The sequence below is a fragment of the Brachyhypopomus gauderio genome, unplaced genomic scaffold, assembly GCF_052324685.1.
Source record: "Brachyhypopomus gauderio isolate BG-103 unplaced genomic scaffold, BGAUD_0.2 sc45, whole genome shotgun sequence".
NCBI classification, from domain to species: Eukaryota; Metazoa; Chordata; class Actinopteri; order Gymnotiformes; family Hypopomidae; genus Brachyhypopomus; species Brachyhypopomus gauderio.
The window spans coordinates 2,656,121-2,670,224 of NW_027506871.1; the positions used below are offsets into that span (position 1 = coordinate 2,656,121).

At 44.1% G+C, this 14,104-nt stretch overlaps 3 protein-coding genes across 19 annotated transcripts; 1 reads left to right on the top strand and 2 right to left on the bottom strand.

The window, feature by feature from the left end:
• Positions 1–365: 365 nt before the first annotated feature.
• Positions 366–7,018, bottom strand: LOC143486817 (proteasome subunit beta type-6-like). 2 transcript variants are annotated; one of them, XM_076986270.1, is made up of 6 exons: positions 6,881–7,018; positions 1,574–1,641; positions 1,339–1,470; positions 1,137–1,266; positions 639–783; positions 366–535 (listed from the first exon to the last, which is right to left on the bottom strand). In XM_076986270.1, the coding sequence occupies exons 1-6, from the start codon at positions 6,965–6,967 to the stop codon at positions 432–434; spliced, it is 666 nt and encodes a 221-aa protein (XP_076842385.1). In that variant the 5' UTR covers positions 6,968–7,018; the 3' UTR covers positions 366–431. The 2 variants fall into 2 exon arrangements, with proteins under 2 accessions (XP_076842385.1, XP_076842386.1); XM_076986271.1 differs by lacking the exon at positions 6,881–7,018 and adding an exon at positions 6,181–6,331.
• Positions 7,019–7,218: 200 nt separating this feature from the next.
• LOC143486819 (trafficking protein particle complex subunit 1-like) lies at positions 7,219–8,756 on the top strand. Of its 2 annotated transcripts, none has more exons than XM_076986272.1 (5): positions 7,219–7,270; positions 7,666–7,764; positions 7,936–8,006; positions 8,207–8,345; positions 8,457–8,756. In XM_076986272.1, exons 2-5 carry the CDS (start codon positions 7,666–7,668, stop codon positions 8,583–8,585), a joined length of 438 nt encoding a protein of 145 aa, XP_076842387.1. In that variant the 5' UTR covers positions 7,219–7,270; the 3' UTR covers positions 8,586–8,756. The 2 variants fall into 2 exon arrangements, with proteins under 2 accessions (XP_076842387.1, XP_076842388.1); XM_076986273.1 differs by lacking the exon at positions 7,219–7,270 and adding an exon at positions 7,279–7,454.
• Positions 8,757–9,286: 530 nt separating this feature from the next.
• On the bottom strand, positions 9,287–13,136 carry LOC143486782 (motile sperm domain-containing protein 1-like). 15 transcript variants are annotated; one of them, XR_013123670.1, is made up of 9 exons: positions 12,879–13,126; positions 12,242–12,531; positions 11,725–11,800; positions 11,423–11,646; positions 11,192–11,344; positions 11,029–11,080; positions 10,292–10,495; positions 10,097–10,216; positions 9,411–9,982 (listed from the first exon to the last, which is right to left on the bottom strand). XR_013123670.1 is itself a non-coding variant. In XM_076986216.1 (7 exons), exons 2-6 carry the CDS (start codon positions 12,450–12,452, stop codon positions 11,052–11,054), a joined length of 693 nt encoding a protein of 230 aa, XP_076842331.1. In that variant the 5' UTR covers positions 12,453–12,531; positions 12,879–13,127; the 3' UTR covers positions 9,414–10,200; positions 11,029–11,051. The 15 variants fall into 15 exon arrangements, 5 of the variants coding, with proteins under 5 accessions (XP_076842331.1, XP_076842332.1, XP_076842334.1 ...); XR_013123671.1 differs by having other exon boundaries at positions 9,412–9,982; positions 10,097–10,200; XR_013123674.1 differs by having other exon boundaries at positions 9,296–10,216; positions 10,292–10,513; positions 11,192–11,265; positions 12,879–13,133.
• Positions 13,137–14,104: the final 968 nt, after the last annotated feature.

A 14,104-nucleotide genomic window follows, 5' to 3' on the forward strand; every position in this document is an offset into this window, starting at 1 on the left:
TCTGCCCGTTATCGCCAATACCACTGAGATTTTTTTTTAATGTAAGCGCCAGTCTTAGAATGACATAGAATGTGATTTAACAATTACATGAAAGCTTTTAATCCCTTCAAGAAGAGCCTCAAAACCTGTTTAGATTCGTATTTAGTTAAGGAACTTTGATGGTTAATTATTTTATTACTTTATCACATTTTTCTTAATTACATTTTGTTTATTATTCTAATTATTATTCTAAGTGTTGCCATGTTATTTTTATTGTGTTTTTCTTATATTAATTCTGTAAAGCATTATGTATGAAAGGTGCTATACAAACAAAGACTATTATTAAAACTCTTTCACTCAAATAATCACAGGAGGAAATTACATCATCCATTTTATTGCAGCATTTTTTTATAAACAAAATACAATGTTTTCAAACTACACAATTACGGGAGTTATTTCCCGGTGATCACGTGCCTCTCTACGCCGTTCTCAGAGATGACGGCGAGCCTCACCACTCCACCACTGGACCCGTCTCTCTCCATGGCCAGAGACAGCGCTGGACACAACACAACACACACGTCAGCTCTCTGCCTCTTACACACACACACACACACACACACACCTCCCCCTCTCTTCTATGCCCCCCCTCTCTTACCAACCTTGTGCAGTGAACTGTAGACAGTCGTCCTTGCTCATGCCGGCTCTGTAGCTGGAGTCCACAAAGCCGTAGATGTAGCTGCTACCAGATCCTCCCACACACACTGGCTGCCTGGTCAGCATCCCCCCCACAGGCACAGTGTACACCTGCCACACACACACACCAGGGTGTGGGGGAGGGGTGAGGGAGGGTGTGGGGGAGGAGGAGGGTGTGAGGGAGGGTGTGGGGGAGGAGGAGGGTGTGGGGGAGGAGGGTGTGAGGGGGGAGGAGGGTGTGAGTGAGGAGGGTGTGAGGGAGGGTGTGGAGGGAGGAGGAGGAGGAGGAGGGTGGGGGGGTGAGGGGGAGGAGGAGGGTGTGAGGGGGGAGGAGGGTGTGGGGGAGGGTGTGAGGGAGGAGGGTGTGGGGGAGCAGGGTGTGGAGGGTGTGAGGGGGGAGGAGGGTGTGAGGGGGGAGGAGGGTGGGGGTGTATACATGAGGGCTTTGTCAAAGCAGCACTCACCTGCCCACCCCTCCGTCTGTCCCAGCCAGCCACAATGATCCCTGCCATTAGCTCCTCCCTGTACCTATAGCACATCTCTCTAAAGAGATTAGCAGCTGTCTGGACCAATGGGGGCTCGTTCAGTTCAATACTGTATGGAGCAGAAGGAAAACTGTGAGATCTAATAACTGAACTCTGACGTGAGAGTTTGAGTTACACGTACCCGTGGAAGCCCAGCTGGTAGGTGACGGCGTCAGCGATGGCCTGAGTGTCAGCTGCAGACCCGGACCGACAGCAGAAGATGGAGTGATGAATTGGGGTGAGCTTGTCCGTCACCCTGTTAGCTACGTATGCACTGCACACAACACGTTTAAGGACTGTTAAATCTGTGGCGTATGAAAGCTTAACATTAACTTTAATATCACGGGCATATAGTGTGAGGCTGAACATGAACTTACCCTGTGGTGGTTCGAGAATCTGCGCCAATTACAACTCCCCCATCAAACTCCACGGCCATGATAGTGGTCTGCACAGGTAGAACCAGTTGTGTGTTACTAACAGTGTTAGGAACGTTTCTTTAAAAAAGTAATTAGTTATAGTTACTCACTACTTGTTCAAAAAAGTAACTGAGTTAGTAACTGAATTACTCTATAATAAAAGTAACTCGTTACCAGGGAAAGTAACTATTTGCATTACAGTAAAAAAAAGTTATATGCCAATGAATAAGGATTTTTTGAAAAAGCAGTTTTCACAGTCAGTTGAAATGAGTAGATCAGAAAGGTGTTTAACTTTTGATATTTATTGCACATCAACAGACCAGTGCAGGATAAAATCCTTTAAAATCCCAAATCTTTGTAAAAAAAAAAAATAAAAGTAAACAGTTACACTATATAAAGTGCATTTACAGGGTTGCCAACTCTCACACATTGAGCGTGAGACACGCATTTGACCGTCTTCACACGCTCTCACGCCACACTTCCGATATCTCACGCCGAAAAAAATCTAGTTTATTTACCTCTGATCCACATCTATGATTCAATGAGTTACTAGTTCGCTCTAGTATCTATCAAATTAAATTAAATTCTCTCAACCTGAGACAACTGGTTTGTTCACAAAAGAAGTAAACTTAACAATAAAACCTCTATTCTTAATTAAATAAATCAAATACCCAGTCTGGTAGACATTCAGGAACTTCAAGTATTTTCTTAAATAATGTTTATATCGCCACCTTGAAAATGCTAATTTTTCTTCAGCTTGCTCCTGACTCGCCATTTCTGCCTCTTCTCCGTTTGGTGCGTCACTGGTTGTGCTTCGGCGCACATGTAAAAACACTGGCTCTGATTGGCTACCATAACGCTGCCTTAGCCTTACTGTCTTGTTAAGTTAAACAGGTGTTACACAGATAACTGTGACCTATCGAGATCTGTTACTCCTCACTAGCCTGGGCAGGGGTCCGCTTGCATTACTGTTAGTATATCAATATATAGTAACACACCGCTTTTAATGACCAGTAACGTCAACGGCGTTGTAACGACAGGAAAAGTAATTAATTATATTATCCCGTTACCAACACTGGTTACTAACTGGTACAATACGAGGTCGAGGTTTTATGCTGTAGCTACTTACTTATGGTAAGAGGAATTACTTCAGAACAAGCAGTTAGCTCACGGTCCCAAAAGTTTAAATACGTCACTGCAACCTACCTGGGTTATATGACTTAGCTACACTGCTAACATAGCTAGCTGGCATAGCTAGTTAACCACAGAGTTGGCGATTAGGCCTGCGAATCTTTGGGAATCCCACGATTCGATTCAGAATCGATTCTTGGGGTAACAATTCGATTTCTTCCCGATTCTTTCATATCCCAACGATTCGATTAAAAAAACGATTATTTTCCGATTCAAAAACTATTCTCAATTCAAAACGAGCTACTCCGGTCTGCTGGCATGAAAGCAGAGTACATTTATAAAGATATTATAATTGTAAAGGTTTTATCAACATATTGCAATAATGTAAACACACAAAGGTAAATCCAAGACAACATGTCTGTTTGAGGCTGACACTCAGAACACTACATTAAACTAATAAAACTGTAGTAAAGTAAATAAAATTGGTAGGCTTAGGCTAGGTGCCAGAACTGGCCACTACTCAAAAATTTTATTATACAAAAATACTGCTCTTTCTGTAAAAACAACAAATTGCTTCGTACAAGAATTAGGCTTAGGCTAGCTGCCTGTTTCTGAGAACATGCCACTTCCAGAAACAAAATTACACGTTTTTCCTTAACAAATCACAAAAATAAAAAATATATGAAAGTGCTTCCAAAAATAAAAGTGCTGTTACATTAATAAAATGGGTATGTATTTTCTAAAAGCCGCATATATCTACTGAACTGAACACATTTAACTGAACGGTTTCTGATCTGAACGGGGCCTGTAGCATTTCATGTGTGACAGATTTGGCTTGTGTGTTGTGTTGAATTCAGACTCCCCTCGTTTATCCGCATAAAGACGCTACAGATTATATTGTTGATTTATGTTTCTATGCATAAATAAGAGCTAGACTTTATCCATCATTCACCTCTGACCACATGACTTCGCAGTATTACAGCAGTATTATGTCTAAATATCTAGTTAGGACAAAACTAGAGTGCTCAATGAACTAAGTATTTTTATTTTAACTTTATTTTACCAGGAGTTATAATCATTGTAACTTCTGAATATCATCTGTAGTGTCTTTATGGGTGTGCAAACGATCAAGCCCATTCTAACCCGGGCCGGGTTGACGGTAAAATCTAAAGTGTTTCCAAATGGTTGCTGTGGACCGCAGAGCCGTTTGGACTTCATAGCGGCGCAACAACAAATACCGTACACTACACAACCCGCTGTAGCTTTACTAGCATGCCTGCACATAGTCAAAGCTGTTTCCTTGTTTTGCCTAGCACTACGGTGGCTGAGAAGGCACACACACACACCCGAAAAAAAAAAATCGATTAAAAAAAAAATATGAGAATCGATTCTGAATCGTTCAATATTAGAAACGCGATTCGAGCTCGAATAGATTTTTTCCTGCACCCCTATTGGCGATACCAAGTAAAATGTAGTAAGCGTAGCAAATACCCAAAAGTCAAGTGCAGAGTGAGGGTGAGGTGAGCCCGCTCTCTCTCCAGAACCACACAATACTTCACGGACAGCCCCACTCTCTCTCTCGCTAGAACCACACAGTACCCCGCCCAGAGCCCCACTCTCTCTCCAGAACAGGGGCGGACTGGGGAGAAAAAGTGGCCCGGGAGACTGGCCCACTATATATATATATATATATATATATATATATATATATATATATATATATATATATATATATATATATATATATATGTGTGTGTGTGTGTGTGTGTGTGTGTGTGTATACTGTATATGAATCTATACATGGCATGTAGTGTATATGACGGCGTTTATTGTCATATGGACAATATTAATTCCAGCAATAATATGATTACAATATTGGCTTTTAAATAGTCCACCATAAGACCACCAAACAAGTTGTTAAATAGTCCACCATAAGACCACCAAACAAGTGCACGCAAAGTGCATCCTAAAGAACAACCTACAACTCTAACGTGGGTATTTCTTCCTCTTACCTATTTGTGGTGGTTAGTTTTAATCTAAGAATTTCAATAGCTTTAAAAAAACGCAGTGCGCAGTGCTCTGGAACCTTTAGGACCGCCACTTGCGTCCGTGTTAACCGTGTTAAGGTAATTTGTACATGGTGCCTTAGACGTTGCAGAGGCGACAGCAGTACATTTAAAATAACATGTTATTTACAATTTAAACTGCTGTATGTTTTCGTAGTCCGGCCCGTATTTTCTGGGACAAGTTGGTTTTTTTCTGATCTCCGCTGCATACTGTCAGCCCGCACCAGCTGGCCCAGTCCGGTCCAACTCGTTCATGTGTTTACAGGCTCAGACCGCGGCCGCGCTGAGCAGGTTTGCCTGACTGGAGCGGGGGAGGTAATAGACACAGTTAAACAGCAGCGTGACTACGGGCCGGGGCCGCAGTGCGCGGCAGTGGCTCCTCCACGGGCTGAGTTAAACCACCGGCGGCCAGCGGCCCGGCGGCCCACTAACCCATCGGCCCACCGGGGAAATCCCCGGTAGCAATGTATGCCAGTCCGCCCCTGCTCCAGAACCACACAATACTCCACGGACAGCCCCACTCTCTCTCCCCAGAACCACACAGTACCCCGCCGAGAGCCCCTCTCTCTCCAGGACCACACAGTACCCCGCCGAGAGCCCCTCTCTCTCTCCAGAACCACACAGTACCCCGCCGAGAGCCTCTCTCTCTCTCCAGAACCGCACAGTACCCCACCGAGAGCCTCTCTCCCCCCCCCTCCCCAGAACCCCACAGTACCCTGCTGAGAGCCCCTCTCTCTCTCCAGAACCACACAGTACCCCGCCGAGAGCCCCCCTCTCTCTCCAGAACCACACAGTACCCCGCCGAGAGCCCCACTTTCTCTCCAGAACCATACAGTACCCCACCGAAAGCCTCTCTCTCTCCAGAACCACACAGTACCCCACCGAGAGCCTCTCTCTCTCTCCAGAACCACACAGTACCCCACCGAGAGCCTCTCTCTCTCTCTCTCCAGAACCGCACAGTACCCCACCGAGAGCCTCTCTCTCTCTCTCCAGAACCGCACAGTACCCCACCGAGAGCCTCTCTCTCTCTTCTGCCCTCAGTTAACTGTTCTGTAATCAACCTAGACAGCGAGCTAAACATTAAAGGACTCAGCAATGATGAGACGATGTGACGTTGTTTTGTTCTTTACTGAGACCCTTTTTACTGTAAAACTGTAACAAAACGAGAATTGACAATGTACATAAATGTTTGTCATAAAATAAATACACTTCCATAAACATACTGTCACAAGTCATTACACAAATGAACATTTACGTGCCCTTTAGCCAAAACTAACATAAACAGAACTGAATCGTGAAAGAAACTACAATCAAACAGACAAAAAAAGCTATTTGACATACGACAAGCTATTGTGTGGTTCTTACACTTACAGATTATGATTTGCCAAGGCTCACAGGTGATATGAAGATTTATTTTTTGTGCTCGAATGGCCGTTTTCTAATCTCCAAATGTACAAATGTAGCAAGGGTGCCCCTTGTGGCGCAAAAGAGAATTAAAATGTTGACCAACCGGGTCTCGCTGCAAGTGTACGGGACAGAACACTCTCTCTCCCCCCCCCCCCTCTCCCCAGAACCCCACAGTACCCTGCTGAGAGCCCCTCTCTCTCTCTCCAGAACCGCACAGTACCCTGCTGAGAGCCCCTCTCTCTCCAGAACCGCACAGTACCCCGCAAAGAGCCCCTCTCTCTCTCCAGAACCACACAGTACCCCGCAAAGAGCCCCTCTCTCTCTCCAGAACCACACAGTACCCCGCTGAGAGCCCCTCTCTCTCCAGAACCACACAGTACCCCGCAGAGAGCCCCTCTCTCTCCAGAACCACACAGTACCCCACCGAGAGCTCCTCTCTCTCTCTCCCCCTCTCTCTCTTTCTCCCTCTCTCTCTCTCTCTCTTTCTCCCTCTCTCTCTCTCTCTCCCTCTCTCTCCCTCTCTCCCTCTCTCTCTCTCTCTCTGCTGATCTGTCTCATCCTGACAGTCTCATACAGCTAAAACGGACGCGCGTGCCCGCTACGGTTAGTTTCCTACGTGACTAAGTTTGGTCTACTGATTAAAGGAGATACCGGGTCTCCTCACCCCGGTGCTGACGGCCCGGCGCCTCCAGTCCGGTGATGAATCACTAACGGATCCGCGCTGCACGCGCCTCACCGCCGGCGACGCCATCTTGATCTACTGTTTGGGTCCGCTGGCCAAGCGGGTCCTTCTCGGGAGGAAGGTGTCTAAAGATTATGCCTGTTACAGAAACCTCGTAACATGTTTGTGTTTGACGAACAAATAAACATAAATCATATAACAAAATGTTTGTAATAGTAATAAATATTCATCGAATCGATGTCAATATGTGGCATGTTCTATATATATATAAACAAAAAGAAATAAGCTTTTTCAGGCAATATTGAATATGCATTTTTTTCAACCCGTTGGAGGTCCTTCTGAATGAACACGGAAGCGTTTGGCTAGAACAAGGTAAACAGATGCGTCTCTACACAACACTAAACACTAAAATACAACATTAACACTCTACAATACAACACTAACACACTAAAACACAACATTAACACTCTAAAATACAACACTAAAACACAACACCGACACTACCACAACACCTCCCGCGACATGGTCGTGCTGCACCGGGGTGTTTTATTTGAATGTGTGTGTTTTATGTTGTGTGTGATGTGTGTTGGACCAGTGCGTGTTTGTTCAGAATAGTCAAATTAAGGGTCACAAACAGATCAGGAATTCACTTACACCGTGTCGATACATTAAACATGGGCTAAGATGGCATTGCTGTTTGTGAGTATTAATATGAAGCTATAGAACAGGCGATGATGGTGACTGATCCGTGATCTTGGGTCTTGCAGATGACGGTGCATAATCTGTACATATTTGACCGCAACGGCACCTGCCTGCACTACAGTGAGTGGAACAGGAAGAAGCAAGCGGGGATTTCTAAAGAGGAGGTGAAGTCAAAGACCACCAAGCACACACGATTCTCCCTTCGCAGTAGCTGTGAGACTCGTGTGTGTGTGTGTGTGTGTGTGTGTGTGTGTGTGTGAGCGAGCTCGTTTGTGTATGAGATTCAGCTGTTTGTGTTTTGTGTGTATGAGTCTTAGCTTTTGTGTTATGTTTAGGAGTTCAAGCTCATGTATGGAATGCTGTTTTCCATTCGGTCCTTTGTCAGCAAGATGTCTCCCCTCGATATGTATCCTTTAACTGGACATGAAATGGGACTTTGGGGACATTATTGCTGCAGGAGAGCCCAGGCTTTGGGACATTATAGCTGTAGTGTTTGTCTCCACAGCAGATCCGTGGTGTGTGTTTAGGTTGTGTGTGTGTGGCTTGTGTGAAACGTGTTTGTGTTCTGCAGTTGTGTCTGTTGCTTCCTTGAGCATTCCACGCCAGGAAAGAAGGATTTATGTCCTTCCAGACGAGTCGTTATAAACTCCACTACTATGAGACTCCAACAGGCATCCGGCTGGTGATGAACACAGACCTGGGTGTCCCCAACTGCAGAGACATCCTGCATCAGATATACAGCACGGTGGGTGTGTGCATGCGCATACATTCAATTAATATACAGTACAGAGAGAATGTGTCTGTCGCAGAACGAGTCGGGCGTACAGATGAAAACGCCCTCTGCCTCCTTCTGTAGGTTTATGTGGATTGTGTAGTGAGGAATCCTCTGTGTGTGCTGGGGGAGACGCTGCAGAGTGAACTCTTCACCAACCGCCTGGACACCTTCATTAGAGCTCTGCCTTTCTTTGGTGTCCGCGCTGCCTAGGATGAACCACACATGGGTGTGTGTGTGTGTGTGTGTGTGTGTGTGTGTGTCCGGATACTGTTTAAAATATTTTTTGTATGAATTGTTCTCTGCAGCCTCTGGCTGATCAGTGCATTAGCTACTGTTCAATGTGAATCTAAATATTAATAAATGATTCCAAATTCACATGAAGCTGGGTTTTTTTTTTTTTTTGTCTGGTTTATGGGTACAGTCTGTAATGTGTTTAATAAATAATGTGTCTATTATAGGGACAGGACTAGGGTTAAGAGTTGGGTTTGGAGTTAAGTTTGCTGGGAAGCTGTTGGGAAGCTTCACTAGTTACTGTTAATTACTTGTATATGTATGATGTATCTTGCAAATTAGGGGCAGTCATGGTCCTGTGGTAGGGAACTGGTCTTGTTCTTGGAGGGTCGTGGGTTCGATTTCCAGACCTGAGGCCATGACTGAGGTGCCCTTGAGCAAGGCACCTAACCCCAACTGCTCCCCGGGCGCTGGGCTAGGGCTGTCCACCGCTCTGGGCACGTGTGCACCACAGCCCCCTAGTAATCACTAGTGTGTGTGTTTGTGTTCTGACTGCACAGATGGGTAAAAAGCAGAGGACAAATTTTGTTTGCCATGAAAAAAATCACAATTGACAAACATGGCACATATGGTATGTGTAATGTATTAGACCATCTAGACTGGGATTAGCAGGCTTCATACGCCTGTCTCTCCATACGCCTGTCTCTCCATACGCCTGTCTCTCCATACGCCTGTCTCTCCATACGCCTGTCTCTTCTGTAGCCAAAACGTGGTTGGGTCTGTTACTCAAAAAAAACGAACTTCATAAACTCAGTAACGACCTCTTTATTTCACTCTTTTCTCCTCAACAACATCCTTCCTCCTTTCCCGCCCACCAAACTCTCCTCCCCCTTCTCCCTTCATATTAAAAGTCTTCCTTCTAAATAATGGCCCTAACCTTTAAGACTGAACATGTTACAAACAATGTTAGGTTATATGAATAAACAAATATTGCCTGTCTATTTACTAGGAGTTTAAACTCCTTCACTTAAAAAAAAAAAATAGGTGTATCCAGATAGAACAGACTCCTTTTACCCATTTAAACAACGGAATAAACTGAAACAATAAATATAACTTTGCATAACGGTATAACGTCTTTTCAAAAATTATATATATTTTAAGTTTCCATTGTCTGACACTCAGGGCTTGAAGCAACTTGTAAGGTGATGCCCCCTTTTTGGTAAGACAGTCTGCAAGCTGTTCCTTTGTACTGTGCCACAGCACACGTTCAACCTTCTGTGTTTGTACGAGTTCTTTGATGCTGCTTATCTCCAGACGAAGCCGTTTCTCAGTGACTGACTTTGTGGACTTCAGCGCATCGGAAAGTGAATGATTATCTGTGACACACATAATGGGTGGAGCATGTTCAGTGTCCCCAGTAGTTAGTTCAGAGAACAGAGTGGCCAAGAAAATGGCATTATCAATTCCATCAGAGAGTGCTAGTGTTTCACCAGCAAGTGTGCTCCACACAATCCTCTTGACTGCCAAGAAAGGGGTGAAAAGTTTCCATCTTCTCCCATTAGAACAATCATATGTCCTCCTTGAGTGCCACCATCTGAAACGAGGCATCACTGAACACTCAATTTGAGTGCATTGTCTGCCTAAGTGTTGGAAATTTAGAACTACTTTCTTGGACTTAAGCTTACATATTGTTCTGTTTGCTTCATGGATTGTCTGCACAGTTGCATTTTTGAAGCTTGATGCCAAATGACTAGCATCAAACATGGCATCTGGCCTACTTTGTCTTGCTACCCAAAGAATTTGGCCAATTTTTGATCGGAGTTCTCCCCGTGGTTCTTCCTCATACCCAAGAGATCTTTGCCTCGCTCATTAGGGCCCTAGAGCTGAGGCTGAGGTTAAAATTAGAGCTAGGGTTAGGGATAAAATTAGGGTTAGGCTTCCTGCTAAAATGCTTTGAGACCATGTTTATTTTTAAAACTGAAATCTACATACATTTTAAATTCATTAACTGAACTGATTAGATAGAACAAACAAACTCTTGAAAGGCTTTTAATAAACCAAAATAATTTTAATAAGATAATAATTAAACAATTGCTTTATTTATTGCTTTAATATTAATGAAGTTTATGCAATACGGTTGACTCCAGTTGACCCTAACCCAGTTACAATGGAATTTGCTGCGGACCAATGAAAACTGGAATTCGGGCCGCAGTTAGACACCCCTGAACTCCTAAACCCTAACTTACTAACTCCCTAAACCCCTAGCTCACTAACTCACTAAAACCCTAACTTACTTACTCCCTACATTCCTAACTTACTAACTCCATAAATACTAACTCAGTAACCCATAACCCCCTCTTAGTAACTCTTACCCCCTACCTAAAAATCTCTTAACCATAAACCCCCAAACACTAGTTCTTACCCCTAAAATGATTCAGCCTCCTGTTAGTGAAGAAACATCACAGTGAGTAGCCCTGAGGGAAGAAACAGAAGTGAATATCAGAATCATGAGTGACTGTCATGGTGGAGTGTTTCATGCAGCAGCCCCGTGATCTGTAGGTGTTGCACTGGATGGAACATCTCACCTAGCACATAAGAACACACCAGCTTCTGCATCACCGTGACATGGGCATGAGATGGAACCATGGCACTGGGCTCACTGTGGAGGGGGAGCATTAAGACTGTGACACACACCAGACCCATCACAACATACATGAGGAACTGGATGGTACTCTCCGCTGAATAAAGACAAAACAGAAATAACCAATGTGATCCCTCATCAATGTGATCAATGTCTCCCTCTCACCCTCTCTCACCTCTTGGGTGGTTGTAGAATGTTGGAGATGTACTGCTGGGTAACGCAAGGGCCGTTCTTGCTCTGAGCTGTGGATTCTCCTGCCCTCTTTCTCTCTCACTCCCCTCTCTGAGTTCTGTCAGTACCTCCCTGCTACCCTGTTGCCCTTCAGCCCCCCACACATCCACTCTGAAGCAATTCCTCCTGCCCCAGTGCCGCTGGCTCACATCCATCTGTCTTATCACGCTACACACAAACAGAGGAATGCTGGGATATATAGTTCCACAAAGTTATAATGTGCTTCGAGAGGCAGTTTGGACTCACATATCTACACAAGAGCGAGCTCTTACACTTCCCACAGCCTCCACCACGGAGTACAGGGAGGGAGCAGTACCCAGAACTGACAGAGAGAGAGAAACACTATATTAGAGATTAATGTTCATTTGTATATTACTTCTGTTTTGCAGCAATAAAAGGAGGTTAATCTGGATTTCCTCTTATAATTTCAAAATAACCATTCCCTCATAATCTCATAATTACCTTTAGAATTACATCACTTTTATTCAGTTCTGCTCTCTCAAAACACTGGCCCCACACACACACACACACACACACACACACACACACACACACACACACACACACACACACACACACACACACACACGCGCACACACACACATATTCACATACATACATACAAATACACAAACACACACACACACACACACACTCACTCATTCACGTATGCACACACATACACACATACTCACGTATTCACATACATACATACATACATACAAATACACACACACACACACACACACACACACTTCCTCACTCTTAAAGTGCAGGGGAAAGTTGCAGGGGTTGTAGAGGGTGAGAACTCTACGTTGTGTGCTGTGCTGATTGGAGTAAAACACCAGCTCTGTAGGAAAAACAAGCACAGGAACACCGTGGATTCCGGTGCCCCTTCTGCCCCATCTGCACCCTTCTCCTGTCCTCTCCTCATCTCTCGCGCACACACGGTTCCCGTCGTCGTGGTTCTCCATGGCCAGCTGAAGTGGAGCTCATGGCTGCTAGCTACCCAACACTGGCAGATACAAGCGGCTGGGTGTTAGACGACGCCATCTGGTGGTAACACATAGAAGTGAAAGTGAAACTATTGAAATCGATTAATATAAAAGGCAACAAGACCACCTATGCTGCACAGACCGTTGTGTTGTCGTATATATCGTATATAACAGGTTTTATTTTTCGAAAATACTTTCCGCAGTAGGAATCACGGGGAAGGGCGGGTTGAACTGGCCTTCATACGGTTACACACCAGTAGTTTGACAGGTTTTAACCAACGTCGTTTGGGACGTTTTCTCAAAATGAAACTTAAAGCACAGCAATAGTCTATCAGAGGTGTTTAAATGTGCACTTTATACATATTATAAGGACAAACTGCAAAACTCGACGTGTTTATGGCTCACCCTGTGTCCTGCAGACCTGTCGCTCCGTCCTCCTACACCAGAAAACCCAAACCCGACTCCGTCCGGCTGCCCGTTTCCGTGTTGTGTTCTTTGGAGGTGTATAGGTCACGACAGGTCTGTCCTTCACGGTGAGGGTACGCGGTTAGAAAACGAGGGTGTAACGGACCTGCGAAATATTCACACGACAAACTACCAGAGCGAGAAGAGAATTATTATCTTTTAATACCAGAACTGCACTAAGCACCAGTGAGATGAGTGTAAAAGAGATTAATTCTGACTGATCTTCACATGTATGAAGAAGCATATATGAAGTAAATATGAAGAAATAGGATATTTTAAATATCTCAAAAGTATTAAGAAAAATACTGATCTTTCGTATCGGTGTCTGACCACTAAACACAATACAACCCTAATCTGTATCACAACCCTCATCTGTTTGTGGAATTCAGTTTTAAAACTGAAAAATAGAAGTAGAAAAAAGTAGAAATACACAGACACAGAAAACACATATACAAATACACAAATACCTGATACACATATACAAATACACAAACAAAAATACATGAATAAACATAAAAGTACAAACAGGAAAGAACGTTTTTTACTCTAAATCAGTTTTACCAACAAATGTTTATGTGCTTGTACATGCACAAGATTGTGCTTGTGGGTTTATTGTTGTCTTGTTTATGTTCTGACAGTTTTTGTGTTTATCTCTGAAAAAAACACAGAGCACAGTGTAATGCTTCAGCCATCCAGCAGAGGGAGCGTTTCTGTACTACAGACCTCCCACACTTTCTTATACTCAAGAATTTCCCCTGCAAGTCTTGCAGGAAGCTGCTTGTGCTACACTGACTATATTGAAGTATCTTGCAGTGTCTTCACGACTTCACTACACAGACACCCACACAAGTTCGGCATCTCTCTCTCACTCTGTGTATCTCTGAGTCTCTCTCACTCTGTGTATCTCTGAGTCTCTCTCACTCTCTCTCACTCTGTGTATCTCTGAGTCTCTCTCACTCTGTGTATCTCTCTCTCTCACTCTGTGTATCTCTCTCTCTCTCTCTCTCTCTCTCGTTTGCCTAATATGGAAATATCTGAGTGATTTGTAAATTAAACAGTATTAAATGTGTTAACTGTATTGCCAGAGGAAATCTTGTGTATGCATGCAGCAGAGTGAAGATGTAGAGGCAGATAGCAGATGGAGAAAATGGTGGAGCAGATGGAGA

Excerpts from the sequence above, each read along its gene's own strand:
- LOC143486782 (XM_076986216.1), bottom strand. The coding sequence starts at position 12,452 with ATGGAGAACCACGACGACGGGAACCGTGTGTGCGCGAGAGATGAGGAG. Across the intron at positions 11,647-11,724 it reads GCTCGCTCTTGTGTAGATAT|CGTGATAAGACAGATGGATG; the intron begins GTGAGTCCAAAC and ends GTTTGTGTGTAG. Across the intron at positions 11,345-11,422 it reads ATTCTACAACCACCCAAGAG|CGGAGAGTACCATCCAGTTC; the intron begins GTGAGAGAGGGT and ends GTCTTTATTCAG.
- LOC143486817 (XM_076986270.1), bottom strand. The coding sequence starts at position 6,967 with ATGGCGTCGCCGGCGGTGAGGCGCGTGCAGCGCGGATCCGTTAGTGAT. Across the intron at positions 1,642-6,880 it reads GCCGGGCCGTCAGCACCGGG|ACCACTATCATGGCCGTGGA; the intron begins GTGAGGAGACCC and ends CTACCTGTGCAG. Across the intron at positions 784-1,136 it reads ACAGACGGAGGGGTGGGCAG|GTGTACACTGTGCCTGTGGG; the intron begins GTGAGTGCTGCT and ends TGTGTGTGGCAG.
- LOC143486819 (XM_076986272.1), top strand. The coding sequence starts at position 7,666 with ATGACGGTGCATAATCTGTACATATTTGACCGCAACGGCACCTGCCTG. Across the intron at positions 7,765-7,935 it reads CGGGGATTTCTAAAGAGGAG|GAGTTCAAGCTCATGTATGG; the intron begins GTGAAGTCAAAG and ends TGTTATGTTTAG. Across the intron at positions 8,346-8,456 it reads TGCATCAGATATACAGCACG|GTTTATGTGGATTGTGTAGT; the intron begins GTGGGTGTGTGC and ends CTCCTTCTGTAG.